This window comes from Pteropus medius, unplaced genomic scaffold (genome assembly GCF_902729225.1).
Source record: "Pteropus medius unplaced genomic scaffold, Ma_sr-lr_union100, whole genome shotgun sequence".
In the NCBI taxonomy this organism is placed as follows: domain Eukaryota; kingdom Metazoa; phylum Chordata; class Mammalia; order Chiroptera; family Pteropodidae; genus Pteropus; species Pteropus medius.
Window position 1 is genome coordinate 383678 of NW_024354550.1, and position 26033 is coordinate 409710.

At 39.1% G+C, this 26033-nt stretch overlaps 1 protein-coding gene and 1 pseudogene across 1 annotated transcript; both read left to right on the forward strand.

The window, feature by feature from the left end:
• Positions 1-21: 21 nt before the first annotated feature.
• On the forward strand, positions 22-3544 carry LOC120596587 (lysosomal-associated transmembrane protein 4A-like; annotated as a pseudogene).
• A 2653-nt stretch (positions 3545-6197) lies between these two features.
• On the forward strand, positions 6198-23642 carry TM4SF4 (transmembrane 4 L six family member 4). The gene is made up of 5 exons (XM_039855064.1): positions 6198-6738; positions 7463-7552; positions 17321-17457; positions 22331-22520; positions 23220-23642. The coding sequence occupies exons 1-5, from the start codon at positions 6565-6567 to the stop codon at positions 23235-23237; spliced, it is 609 nt and encodes a 202-aa protein (XP_039710998.1). The 5' UTR covers positions 6198-6564; the 3' UTR covers positions 23238-23642.
• The last annotated feature ends 2391 nt before the right edge of the window (positions 23643-26033 follow it).

Genomic DNA, 26033 nt, shown 5'->3' on the forward strand with positions numbered 1-26033 from the left:
ACTGGGGAAAATAATTTTTAAAGTAATTGGGAAAATAGCTGTGCAAAGTCATAGAACAAAAGAATAATATATAATTTCATAAAGTCAGATTTATGAATATGAAAAACAAATGTGGTGTTAAATTGTGTTGCTTTTTAAAACCAAGACATGAATTTCTAAACTTGTCTACTTTAGAATCCTTGAGTGTATATAATTTTAAAAAGAGGATGAGTAACCTCAGTGATGTTCTACTCTGTGGAGAGTGGGTGTGGGTGGGAACGGAGTTCTCATCGAAAGTTAATTTTTCACCTATAACCACAGCGACATGAAAGAATGCTAAAACTAATCAATATTTGGGCAGATTTCTTGGGACAGATTCATCAGCTGGGGTTCATGCCTCTCTGAGAGGTCAAGTCGTGCCCTTTTGTACTGAGACCTGTGTTAGAGAAAGCCACACAGCATCTGAGTCATGAGGCAGGGCATGCTTGTATTTGCTCATTCTGATTTTTAAAATAATCAGAGATACTGACTTTTAGGTGTTAATGATGCAAAATCTCCAGGTCCAAATCTCAATTTAAGCTGTGTCCAACTATATAAAATAGAGAGAATTATCCAAATTATTCAGCTTGTGCCAGAGAAAGGCCCTTGATTTGAAGCTAACTGCATGCAGGCAGCCCTCTCTGTGTTGATCAAAGAGTAAATATCAGGTTCAGGCTATCGAGGCAGTGCACTGTGGTATTTATGGGTGCAGTTGCTGGAGTCAGATTTCTGGGTTCAAATCCTACCTTTATCACTGTGGCAGGTTAAAGATGACCACAAAGTTTTGACATTCTTCTCATCAAGAGATGAGGTCTATGCCCCTCCCTTTGACTCTAAGATGACTCTGTGACAACTGTGACCCAAGGAATATGATAAAATTGGCCCTGACCCAGTTTCTAGCCCAAGCCTTTAATAAACTGGTGGCTTCCACTTCTCATTGCTTGTAGCCTTGAATCAACTATATGGGTGTAGAGAACACATGGAGAGCCCTAAGACTACAGAGGGGAGAGAGGGGCCTAGCTGAGCCCATACTTACAGCCATTCCCATCAAGGCATGTGGGTGAAGCCATCTTGGGCTCTACAAACCAGCCCAATATGACCACTAGCTGAACAAAAGCAAATCATCCCGATCTTCCTGGGCCCAAAGAATCTCCCAGGACATATCTACCCAAAGTCTTGACTCACAAAGCCATGCTTTATAATCAAATGGTTGCTGGGTTAAATACAAAGTTTTAAGGTGGTTTATGACACATTGATAGACAACCAGAACATTTGCTAGTCATTTTGGTTTCCTCATTTGTAAAATAGGGACAATACTTGTTGGATTGCTGCCTCATTGGAGTGCTCTGAGGATTAAATGAGTTAGTAATACAGAGCCCTTAGATCAGTACCTGGCATATAACAAGTGCTCTATAAATGTTGTCTCCTATTAGGCATGGATGACAACTCTGGTGGGATTCTGAGATAGAAAAGTCTAAGAGTGGGCTCCATGTCCTCTAACTCTATAGGCCATTTGGTCCTGTTGTCATCCAGCCTCTCCCAGGACTCTGCCTCTTATGGAAGACTCGTATTAAAATGATGGCCATGGAGCCTCCTGAGGGCTTTAAGCAAGAGCATATAAGATCAGATTTGTATTTTATAAAGATCAATAACTTTCATTTTATAAATTATCAACTTTCATTAAATGCTTTTGATTTTTATGTTTTGATTAGAGACCTACAGTAAACAAAATATGTTGCATTATTACCCGATATCTATATACACATTATAAAAATTTTATAAAATGGCTCTTTTTCATGTTACATGCAATGTCCATTGATGTTTTCTATTATTTTTTCCTCCTTCTGGAAATCATTTGTCAGAAACTGTTCCATAATCTAGGCAAGCAAAGATGGGGACCTGAACTTTGTAACACCTGGTGCTGACTGAATACATGACAGTGATTTACTCTAAGACAAGCAGAAGAACCTATTCCTAGTGTTTTTGCCAAGGAACATTGAACTCATTTAACCTCTATCATGATTTCTCTTGTCTCTTGTCACAAGTAAGAGGTTATAACACTGTGGAGGGCAAAGTCACTCAGATATATTCTGTTCATTAGGATAGCGCTCGGCACATTGTTGAACACATCATGGGTGTTTTCGAACACATTCATTGATTGCATTGCATTAGACCGAATTAATGATTCTTCATCAATTGCAGGGTGAAAAAGTCTAGCAAATAGGAGTAAGCTTCACCTAAGTACTGGGCATGCTTTTTGCATGTGATCAGAGTCACTTGAAAAACATCTACTCCCATGCTCTGTTGTCTCAGGAATGAAGTACCTACATCACAGGGAGGAACCTCTGGACTTCCTGCTGCTTAATTTCCTGTGGTTAAACTTCCCAGAGGGTGAAGTACAGAATGTCAGCCACCATGTTTGCATTCTTCTTTCCTTCTTCCCAAATGGCTCCCTACTGTCTTTCTGTCCCTTCCTGAGCTGCCCTCTGATCTCACTTCTGAGATCGTCTTCTTACAGGACTGGACCCAAAGTGGGGCTCAGTCACATCATCTCCTCATTGCTGTCTCTGAAAAGGAGGGTTCTAGCCTTTTTGATTGAAGGGCTTCGCTGCTAAACAGAGAGCAAACAGCAAACCATCAAGTATTGGCATCACGAGTCCCAGTGGCACTCAGTACACAGGTGCAAAGGAGCCAGCTGGGGCTCCAGGAGTGGGCTTAAAGATGTGTGGTTTGGTTTTGGACACAGTGACAGGGTTATCTGGGTTCATCTCCTGGGAAGAAAGCCTTTGTCAGAGGCCCAACCAAGAACAAGGCCCGAGAGATTCCCAATAGTGCCCCTGACTTTCAAGAGGAGCCACAGTGACTGGTTCTACATCTCCCAGGGCTGCAGCTGTTGCCATGTCTGCACTGGGATGATCATCCTGGGGACCGGGAACATGGTGGTAAACCTATTAATGGCAATTTTTCTGACTGTGGAGGTAACTCATCCAAACTCAATGCCAGCTGTCAACATTCAGTATGGTCATTGACCATTACTATTCGTCTGAGAAGATGGCTGATAATGCCTGTGTTCTTTTTGCTTTCTCTTTTCTTATATCTATAATCAGTTCAATGCTGGTATATGGAGCAATTTTTATCAAGTAGGTTGGCTTATTCCATTTTTCTGTTAAGAACTTTTTAACTTAGTTCTCAGTTGCCTAGTAGCTATCAGTTCTCTCATTAATTTGCCAAGAATCAAAGAATATCTGGATCAATTACTTGATTTTTTCCTGTAATGATGACCTCTTGGCATTGGACCTTAACCTCCTGTTCTTTGTTCTTGTGTTCTTTGCCTTATTTATCATTTTTGAAGGCTTACCTAATCAACTTTGTTTGAAAATGTAATAAATACATCAACAACAGAAACACAGCAGAGATTGCTCTATACCCTGCCTTTGAAGCACCTCCACAGTATGTTTTGGCCAATTTATGAAATGGCAGTGAAGATGCCTGAAAAAGACCACCGCCTCCTTACATACCTGCCTGAAGAAATTCTGCCTTTGTCGATAAACTCTATACCACCTAACTTTTGTCTGTATAGCTAACTTTTCTACAAAAGAAAAAAAAAAGCCTATATTGCCTTGTAATGAGAAAAAAATACAATTGTTTGTTGTTGTTCAGAAGTATGTTTCACTGTATCCGAATACTGCATGCATAGTGTATTCTATTGTTTATATTGGGGGAAAAATGATGTTTTTAATTTCCAAAAGGGAAAATCTGCTAGGGAGACCATAGCTTGGGTTTTGGTGACACAGTCTTGATATTGTTTGCCTGTTATACAATAGTTTGTATTTTGATTATCTGCTGTCCTGGATAATTTCAGCAAGGATGAATTGAATATTCAGGGTGAGTGAGTTGGGTATACCATCTGAAGTTTTCAGCTATGAGAACAGAAAAATATATAACACTTTAACTTGACTGTGGAAGATAACAGTTGCATGTTTCTAATTTGTATGGTTTTCCATCTTTGTAATCAGATGCTTTAATAAATCTCTTTTTAAAAAAAGAGAAAGAAGAGTCCCAGAATCTCACAAAATGTTCTCTATTGTCTAGTCTGTCCATGACCCCTACTCTTTCCTAAGAGTGAATGTCACCAACCTTCCCTTCCTCCACCATCTCCTTTCTCCAGATTAGATGTTTCACTTCCTTCTTAAAGGAACAGTTGAACAATAAACGAGTTAGTCACTCTCCAAGTGTTTGAAGTCTCAGGTGGTCAGGGCATTCCAAAAGGTTCACTGTCTTTCATTATTTCTCCTTCTCCACACAAGAAATAAACAGCCTCAGGCTTCTCTCTCACCACTATTCATGTCCCACATCTTCTTAAAAATCCTGGGAGAGAACTGAATTGTCCTCCACTATATTCTTTATTTTTATCCATTTACTCAGATAATATAGACTGTCAACTCTAGTTGATAGTCTGAAAAGTCTAGGATATCACGACTGTGTTGCTCAGTGTTATTCAAATGCCATCTGGTAACTTCTAGAGGCAAAAGGACCTGGAAACAGGAAAAAAGGCGGGGAGCTGCCTATCCCCAAAGGCGGCATCTCCTGTGGTTAACTCAGCCCTTACATTGTAGAACCTTTGTCTTCCTGCAAGGGATTAGTCTCCAAACGTCCCAGCAAAATTGGTGGGTTATAAATACAGCTCATTAGCATCTGCTTGGAGTGTTGGGAAACAATTGCCAGTAAAGTGATAACGGTCCTTATCTGCTGGGAATGAGAACAGAGCTGGGTTTTCTTTTCTTCCTTCTACTTGTCTGTATAGCTAACTTTTCTACAAAAGGAAAAAAAAAAAAAGTGCCTTGTAATGAGAAAAAAAAATACAATTGTTTGTTGTTGTTCAGAAGTTTGTTTCACTGTATCCGAATACTGCATGCATAGTGTATTCTATTGTTTATATTGGGGGAAAAAATGATGTTTTTAATTTCCAAAAGGGAAAATCTGCTAGGAAGACCATAGCTTGGGTTTTGCTGACACAGTCTCGATTTCAACCTGAGCTTCCCCTTATTACGCTGGAATGACCTTGCATGATATACTTCTCTGAGCTGGAGGGTTATCAGCTGTAGAGAGAATGTGATTTCTTCTTCACGGGAGGGTGTGAAGTTTTGTGTTCAGTATATTATGCATGTTCAAAAGCATTTGCTGTTTTTCTTCACACTCCAACCCTGAGATCTCCAAAAGTATCTCTATAGAGCAACCAGTGCACATTTCACAGAGTCTTTAGTAAGAACCTCAGCATCCATACAATCTGACTTCTCTGGAATCCTGTCCACTGCTTCCTTGGGAGGGGTAGCCAATGCCATTGTAGGACAGGACTCACCACAAGTAATGGTGTTTCTTGCTTTTCACTTAGCTAAAACCATACTGCCTATAAAATCTTATTGTTCTTAATTCCAACCTCTAGCCTCTTAGCAAAGAACCAGCAGGATCCCTGTTTCACCCATAGTCCCTCATAAGGTGAGCACAAAGCAGAGTCACTGCTTAATGTGGAGTTTGGTCTAGGCCTGACAGAGACCTTCTTCAGTGACACTAAGTATTACAAATTAGTAACTGAGTCATGCCCTGGCAGTTGGCAAAATTTCCAATAACCATCCATCTTACTGCCTCCTACACTCTCTAGCTGCTCTTGCAACTTTGCTCTGCCTCCAGTCTATTCACCAGTATCTCTCCTCTCCTCTACCCAACACTAACTCTACTTTACCCTTAGAAGGTAGAGGTTTTTAGTTCTGCATGGAAGATGTAGCTGAATAAGATGACTGGGAAAACTGTTTTTGCTAATTCTACCACATCAGGTAGGGAAGGCAATAGAACTTAATGGAGTAACAAGTATAGAAATATAGCAATCAGGCACTAAAATAGTTATTCTGATTTTATCATTTAAAGAATTCCTATAGGTCTGAGCTCAGCAATACCCAACCAGACCATTAATTCTTATTAACAGAAGCTCTTTTGGGTAACTCTTGCTTTCCAGGTTTTGAGCAAAAAAAAAAGACAAAGATGCACTGTAGACCACTAAGTACTTCAGAGACATGATTTTAGCTAGGATGTAACTCAATTAAACAGTGATTTGTAAAGAGCCCAGGGGAAATATTTCTTTATTTGGGCAGGAACACTGTCAGGTTAAAGGTGCAGTAGTTCCAAATGCTGTTTGTTCTAGCCCTGTGTACAATTCCAACGATGTAAGTGTCTTGTCTACACTGGTGGATTATTAACAGAGGTTATTAGTCTCCATGGCAAAATGATTGCACTGAACGTAATCTCATAAAAAGTAAAAAGGGCTTCAGATCAGGGAGAATGTATAAATGTCCATCACAATTGAGGTTTTGCTATATCTGAGAAGTTGAAGTAGCTCCACGGACAGTTCACAGGCTGATTTGCTTCTCAGCTCCATAATACGGATGAATTGGGAACATCTACTAGGACCCTCTGGCTGATAACTTTGATAATACCCCGTGAAGGAGGCAGTGAAGGGCCTTTTATCGCAGACCTGTCCTGTACTGCCCCAGCATGTGCACTGGAAACTGTGCCAAGTGCCTGGGGGGTGCCCTCATTCCCCTCACTGTGTTTGGCTTCCTGGCTAACATCCTCTTATTTTTCCCTGGAGGAAAAGTGATAGACAACAATGAACACCTTTCAGAAGAGGTCTGGTTTTTTGGAGGAATATTGGGAAGCGGGGTCTTGGTGAGTAGGAAAGCCTTAAAATCCCTCTAAAAGAAATTTTGATCCAATCCTTCTAAAACTGGGTACTTATTGACAAGGAAGATTTTAGTTGCCAACAAAAGCTGAGGTCTTGTATAATGAAAAATCACTGCCTTAATTTTTCCCTCTCTATTAGGATCCAACAAAGACGTGTCCACTAACTTTACTGGGTAATTTAAAATTGGGCTGGCATTTTTCATGGGTCAGTTAAGTTCCATGACCCAAAATGAAGACAACGAATTTCTTTATTCTAACAAGAAAGTGCTGGGGCATGACGTTGGGGTGTGGGGTGTGGGATCGAATACACTTTCTAGTAAACTGATTAATTGAAAACAACAAAGAGAAGCAGTTGTCAGGGGATTCTTCTTCCATTTTTGCACTAATAATTTCTTGTCCTGTTTTCAATAGAGACTGACTTTTTGTGACAATTAATGACAGGTGTTTTTTTCTTTTCTTTACCCAACATCTAAGTGGAAACACAGGGGGTCAAATCTTGAAATCATGCTCCACTTAAACTGCATTTAACAAAAGGCATCTAAAACTCAGTAACACTCATCTACGCATCAGCCATGCTCTCTTAATTCTTCCCATTCCCTTTGGTCACCAATCCTACATCACAGTCACAGCCTCTCACTCAGCCAGGCAGTCACATCTCAGCCTCGCTTCACATCTCAGGCTCACTCTGAGGTATTTCTCTTGCTGGTAGGTGCTTCTCCCTGCCAACCTGTTTTTGGGCCTGAGGGAAAGTGACTGCTGCAGATGCTGTGTCAGCGAGAGATGTGGAAACCGATTTGCGGTGAGTTACCGGGGGCGGTGAGGGGCGGGCAGATACCAGAATTGTAGAGTGCACTGTCTCCTTGTGCTGGGTATCTTGGGAGTGGAGACCAGTAACCAGCCCCAGACAAGACTCTGCAGACAGCTGGTGCAGGGATGAAAATGGAAATCTTCCTGTGGGTGAAAAGTAACAATAGTAGTACATTTTAAATAGCAGCACCCTCATACTTGTAGGATACGAGTACCATTCTAGATTTTACAAACAAGCAGGGGTATCAGAGCTGGAAAACTACAGGGGCGCCATGTAAGAATGCAGGCTGGGAAGGCAGCGATGGGAACTGGACCTTCCCCTCGGTGGCAAGAGGCCCTGAGGCCTTGGACAAGTCATTTCCTTCTCTGGCCCTGAACTGCCTCATTTGTAAAGGAGGATTGGGACAAGATAACAGGTGGTAACCTCCTCTCTCCAGGAGCCCCTAAAGTCCCCATCCACGCCACTGCCAGGTTCACTACCCCAGTGCCCCCAGCACTTCCCCGCGTCTCCCTGGATTTTGCTTCAGGACCTCTGTTTCCTTTCTTGCTTCATGCAGCCATTCATCTTTTCGTAGGTGGACAGAGAGATTAGGCATCACCATTCCAGGGAGTGGGGAGAATGCTGGGACATTGGGTTGGGACCCATCTCTGTAACTGGACAAGTCTCTGCTCTCTGCCTTCCTTTGCTCATCTGTAATATGAGGAAGTTGGACCACACCAGAATTTTCCAACTTTGGGACATGCTCTCAGGTACACAGATGTGCTATATTTTTCAATAACATGGAAAGTTATTCCCTTTTCAATTCTCAATCAATTTTCAAATCAACACTTTGATTCTATCAAAAAAAAAATCTTATTTTGATGGAAAGACATCTTTCCTATTTCCAACCCCTCACAAATCTTTCTTTCAAAGAAAGGGAACAAGTCTCCAGCTCCAGGGATGCAAGCAACTTTAACTAAGAATTCAATAATGTTGGGTTTATGTTTGCTAAAGATTCTAGTTTTTCATTCATGATGATAAATGAATAAAATAGAGAGTTGACTTGAAGAAAAAACATTAAGAGTTCAATTATATTGATACGGCAAACATGAAGGTAAAACGGGAAGTGCCGGCAGGACGGTGAGCCCTGGACCAAGGACGACCACACTCTAGGTGGCCAGCAGGAATATGTCTTGTTTTTAGTTTGCCTGTTAATCAGCCGCCAACTTTTAAAAATAGAATTCACTAAAAGTCTCTTAGAACCTTACTTCTTTTTCAAAACTTAAAAATTAAGAACTCCTGGGTCTGCGTTTAAGCACAACAAAGGCCTACACAGGGCCAGGTTGAGCCCTTTGTTTAGGGCTCCTACCCTAAACAAAGCCTCTAACAGCCATTGAGTCCATGTCCCTGCTGTATTTTATTTATTTTTTTATTTTTTGAGGAATTTTTAAGAGACTTCCTATAGTTTCTCTTTTTTAAAATTAATTAATTCAGTTATTATTTTTTTAATTGAAGAAATGATTTAAATTCTCCCCCCCAATCTACCTCCTCCCTCCCCCCCACCCTCTGGTAACTACTAGTCTATTGTCCATGTCCATGAGCCTCTGTTTGTTTGTCCTGTTCATTTGGTGCTTTTAGGTTTATATCCCACATATAAGTGGTGCCGCATGATTTTCAACTTTTTCTGTCTGGCTTATTTCGCTTAGCATGATTATCTCGAGGTCCACCCATGTTGTTGCAAATGGCTGTATTTCATCTCTTCTTATGTCCATGCTCCTGCTTTGGAACCCTGTTTCCTTATTGTTCTGAGGCTCTGGAACAAAGATAATCATTTTACATTAAGAAAGGTATTTACAAACATTTGTCAGACAATAGGAAAAAAGCTGCAGATAATTCGATCAGTGCTATAATGCTACAAGACTTGAATTTTTTCCAAAGATTCACAGCATTCCCCTCTTGGCCTTTGAGGAACACTGGGCTTCTGTGAAGCATTGTGTAAGAAACCCTGCTGGGTAGAAAGGCCCGTGAGCTGCAGGGCTAAATCCTGCTGCTGTCTCTATGGCCCTGCTCTCTATCCTTTCCTGGCCCCTCTCTCTTGCCTCTCTTCTTTGCTGTCTTTCCAGAGTAGTTCCCAGAAGTCAGCTGCATCATTCTCTTTCCTCTCCTTGGGTAGTAAAACCAGGCTATAAAAATCAATAGCAGAAGCAGGCTGTGGTGGCTGTAGAGCTGGAAAAAATCTTGAGATCACCTAACTGAAAGTTTCATTGTGAAACTGGAAAATGGAGATAAGCTCTCCTCTGAGGCAGAGCAAGACCGAAGGCCAGCCCCAGGGGTCTGCACTCTTTAAAAAACTAGACTAAATGAAAGCCGAGAAGAGTGTGTCCAGGGGCAAAAACTGTGAGAGGAGGGTGGCTTCCATGGTGGGCTTTGAAAACCTTCACTGGGCTTGTTTTTAGGTCTCAACCTCTTCCTCCCATACTGGAGGTTCTCAGCGGCCTCCTGGCAGCTTATATGTGGCCGGTCAGGGTCTCCTGCCCTCTAATCGTTTAAAAAAATGGATGCCTCAGGGTCCAATGGGACAGCTAATGATTTTCACCAACTCATTCATGTAAAGTATGTGCTTTAATAAGAGACTTTTGAGGACCTTGGCTTTCACTTGAAGAGTATCTTTAATAATGGGACCGAAGGTAGATTGATAAAGGTGATGTTAAAGGGAATGCGGGCATTTCAGCATCCTTAAATCATTTTCAGTTGTTAAAGGCCCACCCTACCCATAGACAGGACCAGATGGTTGACAGACCTGTTGGGAAGAAAGATTTTGGACAGATCATAAAGGAGCGTTTTCATCGTAAAGTCGGCAATTCTTCCCTTGCCTGGCTCATCAGTGCCCCCTTGGGATACCTCCTGTGTGAGCACTCCTGGAGTGAGCATTTCAGCCAGTTGTAAGGGACTTCAAGAAGATAGTTCTTTTGGAATTAATAGATAATCTTGAAAGAAAAAATAACGTATGGAACACTATTTCTTTACTAAAACTTCCTTATGCTTCGAAATCCTCTGCCGTAAAATGGATCATGGCGCTTGCTATCTTTCATAAGGACATTGCAAGGTTTGGGGCAAGATGTTGCAAACGTTAGTGTTGTCAATACCAGAAATATCCTAACTTATAGAGAATTTTCATAAAAGTTTATTTGAGCCAAACTGATGACATATGCTGGAGAACAAGTTCTCGAAAGCTTCTTTTATGCATTTGAAATTAAGAAGGGGACGTAAAGAAGATTGGAGAAACCAAGGCGGCATTGAATAACGGGATAGTTAACAAGATCTGTGCTGTCTCGAGAGTTAATACCCCCTTCCAGGAGTATTATTTCAGGTATTTCAAAGGTGTGTTGACTTATATGCACAAGTACAACAGACAGGGCTGGCTTAAAACCTTTCACTAAAGATGTTATAGACTTGGGGCATCACTATCCACCATGCCCGGTTGGGAACTGACAATCAGATCAGTATGTGAGGTTACTTTCCATAGAACGCCCCCCCCCCTTTTTTTTTTTTTTTTTTTTTGTCCACAATGTTCAGGAAAGGAGAGAGTTGTACCATATGCCTGGGGTATTGCAGACACATCCTCAATAAATGCTTGTTGGGTGAGTGAAGTAAATGAATACTGAGTAGGGATTTCAGGTGATTTCCTTACTTAACCAGGCTCAGTTCCCACCATAACCCTTTGAGCTAGGCATTAAACATCCCGTTTTTAAAACAAGAAAACTGAGGCACATGTACATTAACTTTCTGACCACAACTTCCCAACCCAATGTCTTACCCACTTCCCAAGCCTGGCTGAGACAGAAAACACAGGACTTTAATGATTTAAGGAAAAAAAACACTTCAAGGAATCTCTATATATCTCGTCCAATTATGGCTAACGAAGAACCTCCACGCCCAACAGAGATGCTTCTCCAACATGTTGCCACTATCCAAGTCTAAAAACCATGTCATGTCCCCAAACCACCCCTTTTTCCTTCCTTCCCAGCCCCTCTCCGTCTGGTCCAGCAGACATAGCACACACCTGCCCAAGGACCCGCCACGGACAGTGGCAGAGCTGGAGTCCGATTCCCGAGTCATCCGCCTCCAGAGCCCGACAGAGAGGGAGGTCTTATAGCTGACGAGTGGTAGATTAGAGGGCATCTGATTAGAGCGCGTTTTTATCTTCCATTTCAAGGGACGTTTATAGCATATACATGGACACATTTCTTTAGCAATGTGAACAGAACAGGTAGGTGTGCAGAACAAACCATAAAAGAGTAGCCTGTTTAATTTATTTTCCTGCCCAGAGTTACACTCTCTGTATTTGTGGAAAATAAGAGTGTGCAAGGATATGATAGTAGAAATATTACAGTATAATAATGACATTTATCAAGTACTTGCTAATGATATGGGAAATTATCCACAACTTGGAAATAGGCAAGAGAGTTCTGGGTATCCTCTCAGTGAAGTACTGGGCATTATCTAGTAGCCCACCCACCTGGAGTTATCTGGCTTTCTAGTGTACCTTCAATGCCCTGTTTACTGTTGGTTAGGCTATCTTACATATTATGATCTTCTTCAGGCAGGTACTTATTACTGAGCCTTGTTTTACAGAAAGTAAATGGAGGTCTCAGGGAGATTGACCTCCCAAGGCCATAAAAAAGGAACCAGGACTCAGACCCAGATGGGTCTGCCTGTAACCCATGCCCTTGACCACTACACTGTAGTGTCTGTCCCTCTTTATTGTTTATTCATTTAAATGAGGAAAAGCATTTCCACAGTACAAAGACTACAGGAAGTCTCCCATTCCCGACTCCAAACTCTGGCTCCCCTTCTCACCACACCCCCACACCCAACTACAGAGGTTACCTCTGTTCTCAGTAATTCTTCCCAAAAATACTCCAAGCCTCTTGCCTGTTTACTTTCCAAAAACACCAGTGTAGAGTGTCTACTCTCCAACATATTCAACTTGATCTCAATAATTTTCCTTTTACATGAAAAATTTTGTATTGAACCCCATGATAAATTAAGTTATTCGATACTGGTTTTAAGACCAATGATATTTATGAGTAATAATTTGGCAATTTTTTAAGGTTTCTGAACCTAAAACACTCAGTAGCGAAGCAACATGAAGGTACCTTCCTTCATGTGGCTCATCTGGAAAAGTTATGAAAAATCAGTTTGGGGTGTTTTTTTTAAATCATCTTAAGGTGAACTATTTCAAATTTGAATATTAAAACAGAATATACCAAGTATAGCTTTATGAAGTTATAACCCAATGCCATATTTTCTTCAGATCATTTTATAAAGAAACAACGCATTATTGATTCAATTGAGAATCACCACGTTTCTCTCTTCCATCACATTGCCCTCCCTGCTGAGAGTAATCATAATCATAAATTTGGAGCAGACCACATCCATACATTTTTAAAACTTTTACTACCAAAAATTCATTTTCAAATGTTCTAGAATATACTGTCTAATACAATAGCCATGATCTACATGTGGCTATTGAACACGTAGAATGTGGCTAATCTAAAAGAGATACACCATAAGTATAAAATACACACTAGATTTCAAGCAATTAGTACAAAAAGAGTATAAGATATCTCACTGTTAGTGTTTGTATTGGTTACATGTTGAAATGATAATAGTTTAGATATGTTGAGTTAAAGAAAATATAACTATATGTATATTTTTTTTTTACTTTTCTAATGGTGGTTAATAGAAAATATATACGTATATGACTCATATAATTTCATTGGACAGTGTTTACAGCGGGGACACTCTGGTAAAGGGAAAAATCATCTCATTAGTATTTCATACTAATTTAGTTTTTCATTTACTCGACTTGCCTAAAATAAGGAATGTTTTGCATTTATACTCATTTTCTGTGTCTTTAAACATTTGCCTGCTGAAATGCCCCAGGAGTGATAGCGAAAGCCTTGATTCAGCTCACACAGGTGCTCTCACTACTAACCAGCAGATGTTGAAAAGCTGGAGGGACCTTCTAGAACCCTGCAACCTTTTCCCTCCAAACTTTTTTTCTGTTTACCGTAGGAAGCTGAGTCCAGAAAGGTGGGAACCTGGGTGATGCTGAGAGGGCTGGAACCCAGGTCTCAGGCTTTCAAACTGCCTTCCTGTAAATATGATCTTTCTTTTTCATAATCCCAAATGTATATACTATTATTTATTAATAACCGATAGTCTCATGATTTCTGACTAATAATCAGAACTCGAGTCAAGTAAGCAAAAAGATGTTTTTTCTTATATGCTCTTTTTATTTCCGTGAGAGAATCAATGTCTTTCACAGTGATACTTGCCAATAACAGAGTATCTGGTGTCAGTGGCAGTACGGCATGGGTGGATGTGTGTATTTGAAGGGGTGGAGGTCCAGGACACTGGGCTGAAGGGAAGAGACCCTGCTTGTTGGTCTGGTGCAGCCACCTTCTAGGTGTATGATCTGAGAAAGTTTCCAAGCATGGGCTTTGGAAACAGGTGGCCCGTCCTACCGCTTTCCTATTTCTCTGACTTAGAGCAATTTCCTTAATGTCTGATAGGCTCAGTCTCCTGCTGAAAAATGAAGATTACAATAGCCTCCTCAGAGCTTTGCTGAGAGGATTAAGTGAGATAATGCATCTAAGGCTCTCAAGGAGTAGAGGTTTTATTGCTGTGTTTTGTTTGTTTGTGTTTTTAGTTAGAAAGTGAAAAGATTGCACTAGGTGGTTTTTGAGATGTTCTTTTTTGTAAAAATATAATTGTAAAAATGTTTAACCACTTATTTAGTAAAAATTATGACTTTCGAAGATTTTTAACTCCTTTTAAGATGTGAGAGACTCTTCCGCCTAGACTTCATTTTTCACTGAGACAACCCATTCCACCAGGAAGGGCCACATGCCAACAAATGTTTCCAGACCACTCAGCCTTGCTCTGAAAGGGCAAGAAGCAACATTAGAAGAAACTGACCTGAGTGTAAGTTCTCAATCGCTGTGCTGGAACAATCTGGCCATTCCTAGAGTTATACCAGATATGTCTAACTGAATGGCAATTTGATTGGAGCGTGGAGGTGGCTCAGAGACAGAGAACTGGCGAGGTGAGCTTTCACAGAATTGGAGCGGCATTTCCCAAAGTGTGCTGTTACGTGAACTCACTGAAAAAAATTATAGGCTCTGACAAGATTGAAAACTCTGCAAATTACCACATCTACCCAAATACAAGGCAATGATTAATATAAAACCAACTCTTAGTTTCCCATAAAGTTTCAAAAAAGCTCCTGACTAACATTAATATGTAAACTTTCAGCGATATGTGCATATTTTAAATCACATGTTGTCTAAAATATAAAATAATTTTAATACGTTGATTTTGAAATGCGACTCCCCCACTTACATATTTTTTTAATATATTCATGCTTCTTTACATCGATGTCTTTGCTATGACTAAAGACACCTGTTGAGTGTCAAAGGTTTCCCACAGCACATCTCTTCTCTTCCATATCAGTTGGGACACAACACTTTTGTGTCCATGTATGGTGCTGTCAATGGAAATTTCACTCCTTGTCACAAATATCGATTTACAGGAGACAAAGCCATATTCAAACATTCCTCTCACAGGCATATATTAGTGATCCGCCACACTGTAAACACTAAGAGTGCTCATCCAGAATGGCCTTTAAAAGGCTTATTAGCCAGAATAGCCAAGACTAGAAATTGTGAAGTCCTCATTCCTAGAATAACTAAGAAATCTGTTTAAAAAAAAAAATTGTATTCAATTCTGTCATCTAAAATTAATTGGGTTGTCTTCCCTACACAGTACGTAGTTGTTCAAATAAAATATTTGAGGAAATGCCCTATTACCTGACATAAAATAAAGAGTCAGTTCTAAGGTAGTTCCCTTACTTCTGAGGGATCATTTGAGAGCTAATAATGTTCTTACATTCCTGCTTACATAGTACGTCCCCTTCTTGAAAGTTCACGTACATTAGCATATCACAAAGAAGTACAACTGGAATGAAACCTATTTAACCTTATGTAATTCATCAGTTTCCAAAATTATTCAACAAGACATCCTTTGGAAAAGAGACAGCCTGCTCTAACATGATAAATTGACCAAAATTTTTCATTTACTTCTGACCTAAATTATACTCACAAATGTTCTTATTTTTTTCCCCCCAAAAAACACAATTGTAAAAACTGTATCTGTTACACTGGATCAAACCTTTTATATAAATGAATATTAAACTACATCCTTCTGAAAAATGTTTGTAGTATTTCTTAGGCCTATTCACAAATGTTCTTGATGGTGAGAGTGAATTTAGGGTACCTTAAACATAAAAATTAAAGGAAAAAATCGAAGTAATGAATAACAAAATACCTTAGTCATTGAAAACATCCAAAAGGTAGTTACCCAGTGCCTTTGATAAGTCAGGAAGAAGAAAAACAGAACAATGTCCTAACTAGTTTCACGTAATTCATTGTATCCATGGCTTCAAGAAGTTTATGTTCTGGTTGGGGATGACAGACTTAGAAAGCTACACATTAATGTGTTGTAGGCACTGTGCTGTGATAGAATTATACACAGTCAGAGTACCTGGGGTGGGAGATATGAAGGAGGGAAAGGCAGGTTCTACATGGAAATTCAGACAAGGTTTCATAAAGCACCTAGGACCTAAGCTCAGTCTGGAAAGTTGCTCCAAAGATACATTTATATGTGATTTGAAAACAAATACGACCTAAAGTGGAATTCCAGGATTACATAGGTTTTGATTGCCCAGGCACAATCAGGTTCTCTCCACTCCCAAACCCCACCCCCAAATGTATACTGTGATGAGACTGTTAGTACTACACGGAGGGAGAAGGGATGTATCTGACATTAAACTTAGGTTAGCGCATCTAATTTTCACAGGAGAGCTTTAGGTAGGCTTCCTCATGCCTATTTTATAGACGAGACAACTAAGATTCTGGGGAAGCATCCATTATTTAGAGTCATCGCACAGAGAAACGTGGCAAAGCTGAGATTTGAGCCTGGGTCTGCTGACCTTTAAAATCATGTGCTTTGCACTACACTTTCATGTCCCCAAAGTAATAGTAATAGAGGTGATAATTTTCCACCTCTATTTCCAAAATATTGTTTTCACGTTCGTTTCTTATTACCGTTTAGAATGGACATTGCATCTCTGGACCTAATTTTTTCATCTGTAAGAGAGAGTTCATCTGGATGGGCTCTAGGGTTGTGTCGGCCTTTCACATTGCCTAATTTTTTTAATTTTATAAATGAAAAAGAAAAATACTAGTACAATCTATTTTTCACTAAGTAATCTCTCTGTCATATAAAAACATTTAAAAGAAGTGGAATGTTGGGCTTATTTAATCCAGAGAAGAGAAAAGTTTTAGAGGGTAGAAAGGATGAAGAGATGTTAAATATAAAATATGCTTATTTAAGATATTTAATGTCTTCAGATATTTTAAAGTCTACCACCACATGGAAGAGAGGTTGAACTCAATCGTCTTGACCTCAAGGAATGTAACTATGACCAATGAGGAGAATTTCTAGACATCTACTCTTTCTCATAAGCAGAACCTGCCTGCCATGTGATCCTAAAATCATTCTAGGAGACCCCACAGGCCCTATGTCCTGTAAACACTACTTCCTACCTCGTAATGTTCTTGTAGTGACCATGCTCAACAACAGGTTGGGTAGGTGTGCTGAGTACAACCTGTGGACCACCTCGAGAACCTGGCTGTCTTTCTCCTTTTTCAGATGTTTGCCTCCATACTATTTGCTGTGATTGGATTCTTGGGTGCTGGATATTCATTTATCACCTCTGCTTTCTCAATCAAGAAGGGTCCTAAATGTCTCATGGACAATAATGAATGGGGCTATCCCTTCCACAATGGGTAAGATACTTCCTACAATGCCCATTTGTCACCACAAGGGGCACAGGCAGGTAAATGGACCAAAGGGGAGGCACTGTACAACACTGTCATCTGATTCTACAAGTTTCAGGCATGTTGCTCCTTTGAACAGAGTTAGAGTTATTGAGTGAAGTGAAGTTGCACAAGACCTCACCTCTAACAGCTATTTTGACAGAGATCAGGAGAAATAATGAAAGAGGGTTCTTCAGCTAGCCTGAACAAAGGAGATTTGTGGTGATATGTGGTATTACCATTTGCATCCAAAATTTTAGCTGCAACAGGAGGCAACTAATGATATTAACAAACAGAGAGTAGTGGCTTCCATTGCAAATCTTATGACTGAAAACGAGAATAATTACTCACTAACAAACCTTAAAGCCTCTCACTAATACCCTGAATGGTCTATAACTAAAGGACTTTTTTAAGGTGCAAATGACATTGGAAACACTAGATTCTTCATGAGAGTTAATGTGAACAGATCTCATTAAAATAACACTTCAAATTTCCATGATATTTTGTAGTCTATAAAGACTTTTTTTTCACAAATTTATCATTTAATCTCCATAGCAACCCCAAGAAGAAGCTGCTCCATGACAAAGCAGGCTTATCCAGTTTGACTTGCTAAAAGTCACACTGCTGGTTGAGGGCAGAGGCAGGTCTCAAATTCATACATCTTGACTTCCAGTCTCAGCCTTTTTGCATTACACATCCTCTCCCTCTGGACTGCACTGTCCAATACAGTGGCCAGTAGCTTTATGTAGATATTTAAATTTAAATTCATTTAAATGAAATAAAGTTAAAAATTCCTCAGTCACATTAGCCTTATTTCAAGCACTCGATGGCCACAGATGGCTAGTAGTGACTGTATTGAATGTTACAGACTTAGGACATTCCCCTCGTCACAGACAGTCTATTAGATAGTGCTATGTAGACTCTAACCTCTACAAGGCCTGGGACTGTTCCATTTTGTTCACCATGGCAGCCCATCCACCGAGCACAGTGACTGACAACTAGAGGATCAGGGTATATGGTTTTTGGGTCCTGCTGCACATGAATGATGGGTCTATGCCTAGAAAACCTATAGGACACCAATTTCTGAACTCATTTCTATTACTAGTTTACAATGAGAGTCTGAAGAACCTCAGAATGGGCTTCAGATGGGAGAGATGTCAGTACTCGTTCTGTTATGATCTGAGGTCTCGGTTTGTTCACAAGTGTTTCATATATAATACCATTTCTACCCTACTCTATAGTGAAACAGGAGTATAAGGCCTCCAATATCCTCATATCACATGTAGTGATTCACAACTGTATTTGCTTTACTGTGAAAGTCTTCTTTTCTAACACAGGACTGTCGAGTCCCCTCTGCCATGGGGTTGGCTTGCCTGAGCATAGTATTTAGACACCAGAAGGCTGAACCATCTCCTGAGGTTCTTCCCCTCATGCCTCACACTCTCCTACCTAAGGGTGTGGCTGTGAAGCTACAGTTTACATCTTCTTTCAAGGACCCTGCTTCTATTATTTCTAACACCATGAAGGCATTACTAAATATGTTTTTCTATTTATTCTGTTACATGAATGATATACTATCCTTGATGAACTTAAAATCAATTAGAGTAAATCTATGGCCAAACAAAAAAGGGAGAAAGTAAACACAACAGATGTTAAGTAACATTTCAAGGCAGTACAATTGTTGTATATGTCTGGCGTTAAGGGCCTAACATTCCCCCAGGAACACTCACATGCTGCTTGTGATGCTATGAGATGGATGCCCAGCTCTCATTATCTCACTTTAGGGAATAGGAGACTCCTTTTTTTTTATTTTTAAGTATTGCTGCAGGTAACTTATGCTTTTATAATGATTTTGTAATTTAATTCAGATTCAGAGAATAATCTCTTTATCACATTTATAAGTAAACCTTGATTGACACACTATTATAGAGGCATTTATATGTTTCATCAATAAATCATATTTCGAATATACTATAGAGGGATTTGTGTAATTGTTAAGAGGATGGCTTTGGAGTCAGTCAGACCTAGGATCATATCCAGGCACTTCCATTTCTAGATTCAATTTCTAATCTGCATACGGCCGTATGTTCATTTATTCAAAGACAGTTTCCTGAAGGCTACTCCATGCCAGGCATTGGCCAAGGAAAGCACCACCTCCTGGGAGGACTGGGGAAGGTGACATAAAGCAGCTAGCCCAGTGCCTGGCACATGAGCAGATCACAATACACAAAAGCTGCTGTTATTTACTGAACACACTCCCTGTGCTGGAAATGGGGGCAGAGGTAGGGGACATGGTCTCTGCTCTGGTGAGTGTGCAGTCCCACACTGAAGATAGATGGACAATCAATGAACGACACAGAGTGCTGGGAAGCACAGAAGGGATACCAAAGCCAGCCAAGGGCAGGAGGAGCATCAGGACTCTTGTCTCGGAGGAAGAGGTGGCACCTGAATTACCAGGCAGAGTGGGCCAGGCAAGCATTCGGGCCCCCCTATTCCTTCCTTCAGCTGCCTTAGATGCTGGCAAGAAGTGAGTTGCATGGAATCCATGGCATTCTGTTCCGATGATGCTGGGATTACTGCAGCTCACGTGGAAGTGTCCTTCGCGAGAATGGCGTGCTTTAAAACTGCGGTGGAGTAAACTGCAGTTATGTACACTGCCTCAGCTCCTCTTGCTTCACAGAATGTGGAAACATGCTTAGCTACCAGGCCCATGATAACTCAGGGCCCCCTCTCCCCGGAAGTTGGAGAGTTGGACGCAGCGATCAATGCCGCAATCTCTGAGTCTCAAAACCTGAGAGTTTGGCGGGGAGAGAAGAAGGGCCGGGAATGGGATATCCTGGTGGTTTGTGAAGGGTGAGGCAGCAGCAGGAGTGGGGCTGAGAGGATTGCTCTAGGCACCCAAACTCAACCCTTGCTTCCAAGTTCCCCCATGAGCATTTTACTAATCTCACCACCAGGAGGGGCTGTCATCTTGCCACTGTACAAACTCTTCAGGAGAGGGAAAGAACTCAGGATTGCCAGTCACTTCATCTTGGGGTCTTTTCTTTACAAAAGGTGACTGAAAACTACTGTCTCTCCATAACCTCTTGTCATCATCACGTTTAAAAATTGTGAAGATAGATAAAACTACATGGCAAAATGCAGAACAGAACAAGACTTTAAAAATAATAAATACCAAAAAGAACTCTCATAGAACAATACAAAAGGTATATTCTCTCAGTGAACTGTCGCAATTGTGAGGTTGCTCTCAGCCTGTCTAATAGATGAAGAAACTGATGCTCCGGTGGAGATGTGGGGTGAGGATAAGTAACTTGTATGAAGAATACACAGCTAGAAAGAGGAATGCTTGCGTTCAAACCCAAGTTCATTGGAATCCAAAATACCAGGCCCTTTCCTTTAATCAGACAGTTCAGATTAAGTAAAGTAACAATAACAGTACTAGCGCTTATTGAGCACTTACTACACACTAGGCACTGTCCTAAGCACTTTACTAGTATTAACTCATTTAATCTTCACAATAACTGTGGTTTGACAGACAATGTTAGTCCCATTTTACAGATAAGTCACACAGCTAGTGAGCAGCTAGAACCTGTGCCTTATGGAAAGGTGGATCGATGCTATAAACGTTTTATATTTAAATCGAGAACGAAATGCTTGTAGTTTCATTCCTTCTGCTTTATTAAATGCCAAGGTATCTTCCATCATTGCAAAGACTTTTTGGATTTTAATACAGAATGTCCTTATATAAGTGTGTACTGATCCACTGGAGAATTCATCAGAAACAAGAGTTATCAAAAAGATCTAAAAACCGTAAGGCAACTTAATTTAATAGCCAGATGAAGAATTTCCCACTGAGGCCTTGGGAGAATAGAGGGTGCACAAAGGAAGAGGGGAATACCAATTTATAACTCTAAGAATGTGAGAAGGAATGATAATAATCCATAAGATTGACCCACTTTACTGTTATTTTGGTCTTGAAGATAGCATAACTACACATTTCTCCATCACAGATAGCGTAACTTCACATTTCTTCAATATAAACTGCCCTGTATATTGCAGTGGACTCCTAATATACTTATTTTATAAACATATTAAGCAGTTTCTCCATTTTAAAGTCTTTGTAAAATATATATTAAGGCAACAGATTATTATTGCTTTTAATTAATTAAATCTTTTTGCATGTGGAATATGTTAACAAAAATACAGTTAAATTCACAATTTTTTTTTAATTTTCAATTTTTAAGGCTAGAATTAGGCCTTTAAAAAGATCGAGCTCTTCTCTATAACTATATGACACTGTTGTACTTTACATGGCTTCAGATGGCCAGTAGACTTGATAGATAATTTGTCAAAAGTTCAAATGATCTCTACTGACAGTAGGTGGGATAAAAGTCATGAACATGTGTGAGATTCTACTCCTGAAGTGTCTTCATTTTCCAGGCCTTATAATAAATATTGATTGAATTTACTCATTCTCTTGGTCAGCTCATAAAAATCATTCTGTCCCTTAGTAGCTGTGTGACCTAGGGGGGCAAGTCACTTAACTTCTCCGTGCTTCAATATCTTTATTTGTGAAATGAAAGAAAAGAACCATCCGTTTTCTTTGAGAAATAAATGAATGAATTTGTGTAAAGTGTGTAGAACAGAGTCTAACACATAATATATAGTCAATAAAAATTTTACATATTGTTTTTTAAAGTGTTGAAATTATGATATTTTTTCTTATTGAGCTTATATTTTGGATATAGAGTATTGCAAAAGAAAAATTATGATGATGTCTTCCGATTCTAGGGTATTATCTTCTTTTTATAGATGTCACTTTTCCTCTCTCATGTTCCTGCAGGGATTATCTCAGTGACAAAGACTTATGGAGCAAATGCCGAGAGCCTGAACACGTGATTTCCTGGAATCTGACACTTTTCTCCATCTTGCTCATTGTAGCAGTGATGCAGATGCTGCTCTGTGCCATCCAGGTGGTCAATGGTCTCCTGGGGACGGTGTGTGTAGACTGTCAGTGTTGTGGCTGCTGTAGGGTAAGTTAAAATCTTTACCCTCTCTTCTCAGAGTGCAGGAGGCCAAAGCTAGCCTCCAGCACTAATGGAATGGGAGGGTCGAGAGAGTGGCAGCTACAAAAAAACCAGAGCCAGGTTGCAAAGTCCAAGCAGCCCCATCTATCAATTCAGGGAAACAGTGACATTGTGTTGATAGAACCCAGAAACTGCTTTCTGTGCATGTCAATTTACCCAGGCTGAAGGTAACCAAAATTTCCAGTCTCACACCCATTTGACCATAGTCCTAGAGAAAAGGACTCCGTAGACATATAGAAATTTACAATAATGTTACGTGAAAATCCTCAGGAAGTGGGCATTTCGTCAGCATTAACACATCATGGTCTGGCCCAAAATGTTCTCACCATTTCCTAACTTGATCTACACAGTGGGTTAAAGTTAGCAAGGAATATCAGGAACACATTTCTGGGTATTTTCTTTGCCCTGGGGGAAAAAAAAGAGCAACATATCAATACAAAACCTATATTTTATGAGATTTCTAATATAGAAAAGAGAACTAGATATATGGTTGTGGGGAGGAAATCACTGAGGATCTGGTATAAGTAACCAATAAGGGGCAGGAGTAATCAGTAGAATTGGGAAGATGTGGCGGGGCGGGAGAGAAAGGGGAGGCAAGCGAAAATAAAAAGAATGATATCATAATTAAGTTTTTCTACCTTCTAGGGATATGGACGAGTTTAAATCTCTATGATGATCTTTAACATGATGACATGTGGGAAGACACATTAAACTTCTTCTCTCTTTGGGGTTGTCAAATTTTATCTACTTTCAAACCGTCAAAGCTTAGGGAAGGCAGAGTTATTCCTTCTCCTTTCCAATCATCTTAGTTCCACTTAGAATTCTATAGTATTGACTATATTCCCTTATTAGTTTCAAATAAGATAGTATGGTCACTTACGTTATATTTTTTAATCTTTCAAATTGGCTTTCTTTTAGAATTCAGCAGATTCAAAATAAATTTACAAAATTTTTTCTTTAGAACTGAAAGATGTAAGACATCCCATATACTGCCACCCTGCTTCTTTGCATATAGAGATGTTTATATCTTTGGAAGTTTTACATAACTAAGAGGAAGAAAGCACATTAAATGAGAAACTAAGAGAAATTTTTGTTTCCTAGATTTATGGAAAAAAAGAATGACTGATTTATCAAAAATAATTTATATTTTATGTCTTTTTAAAATATTTTTTATTTTCAATTGCAATTAGCATATGATATTATATTAGTCAGGTGTACAACATAGAGATTAAACATTTCTAATAACTTACAAAGTTAAATCTAGTACCCATCTGACACCATACATAGTTATTATAATAGTATTGACTATATTCCCTAAGCTATACTTTACATCCCCATGACTATTTTGTAACTAGTAATTTTTACCTCATAATCCCTCTCCCCTTCACCCATTTCGACAAACACCCTCCCATCTGACAAACATCAAAACATTCTCTCTATCTATGAGTTTGTTTCTGTTTTGTTTGTTTCTTTATTTTGCTCTTTTTTTGTAGTACAGTTCTATATTGTTAGAAACATAAACCAGAATTTTAAATTGTTATACATCATAGAAAAAATAATTTTTTTCTCAATTTGCTTTATAAAACCTGCATAATCTTAAAAACCAAACGCAATGTAAATAGAAAACAAAACCAAATTTTTTATAGAGATCATAGACCAAAGTTTCCACATAGATTTTTTAAAAAGAAGAGTACACCATGATTTTAGAGCTATGAGATATAAATGACTGAAAAATGATGCAGCCAGTTGACTAACTTAAAAATTATAATGTTATAGAAAATTCATTGCATAAGAAAATAATTGTATTACAATATCAATAAAAAAAACCTAGCAATCATGTTATATGAATGAATGATTCTTAAAATGTGACTATGTTACCACAAGTTATCTACGACTTTAGAGCTTGTCCTATAATTCTCAATTAATTTTATCACTTTGATGAATTCTGTTAGTGCAGCCACATTTTAGTCATTCAGTAAAAGCAAGTGTTCTTTAAATGACCAGTTATTCAACAAAATTAATACTTATTTTGTAAACCAATGTTGAATTGATGGGTTACTTATGCAGTTTCAATATATTCTTAAGAAGCATATTATGAAACAAATTATTTATTTATATGAATTAAAAAACAAGATGTATCAATATTTTATAACATTTTATAAATTATTTGAAATTGATTTTATCATATTCCACAAAAGAGTTTATACAACTTGACAGAAACAATCCTGAAAATTCAATGAAATACTTGGCTAAATTTTGAATTGAATCGAATTTTGGTGCTATCCTGCACATTGCCCAAAACGAAGAACTGTAAAAATGTGACTACTTTCCACATATTTAGAGCTTTTAATCTGAAAAGTATTGCTCTTTAGATTCCACATATAAATGAAATCATGCGATTTGCTTTTCTCTGTCTGACTTACCCCGCTCAACACAATACCCTGTAGGTCCATCCACGTTGTTGCAAAGGGCAAGATATTGTTTTTTATGGCTGAGTAATATCCCTTTGTATATATGTATCACCTCCTTTTTATCCATTCATCCATTGATGGACACCCAGGTTGCCTCCATATCTTGGCTATTGTAAATAATCCTGCAATAAAACTATGGATGCACACGTCTTTGAAATACTGTTTTGAGTTTGTTTGGGTAAATACCCAGAAGTGGTATTACTGAATCCTTTTTATCTCTTGTAATAGCCTTTGTTGTAAAGTCTATTTTGTCTTTTATAAGATTTTTTGTTTGTTTGTTTCCACTTTAATGAAATATCTTTTCCATCCTTTTACTTTCAATCTGTGTGTATCTTTTGATCTGTCCCTTGTGGGCAGCATATGTAAGGGTCTTGTTTTCTTATCCATTCAAACGCTTTATTCATTTGCTGAGAGCATTTAATCCATTTACATTTAAAGTAATTTTTTATAGATATGAAATTATTGCCATTTACTATTCGTATTTTTTACCTTTTTTTTCTTCTTCTTAAAGAAGTCCCTCTAATATTTTATGTAATACTGGTTTGGTGGGGATGAACCTTCTCAGCTTTTTCTTGTCTGAGAAGCTCTTTATCTGTCCCTCAATTCTAAATGATAGCTTTGCTGGGTAGCATAATCTTGGTTTTAAGTTCTTGGTTTTCTTCACTTTGAATATTTTGCGCAAATCCCTTATGCCCGTAAGTTTCTGTTGAGAAATCATCTGACAGTCTTATGGGGGAGCTCCCTTGTAGGGTAATTAAATGCTTTTCTCTTGCTGCTTTTGAGATTCTGTCTTTGTTTTTAACTTTGGCATTTTAATTAAGATGTGTCTTGGTGTGGGCCTCTTTGGGTTCATCTCGTTTGGGACTCTCTGCATTTCCTGGGCTTGAATGTCTATTTTCTTCACCAGGCTAGAGAAGTAGTCAGTCATTATTTCTTCAAATAGATCTTCCATCCCTTGCTGTCTTTCTTCTCCTTCTGTTACCCCTGT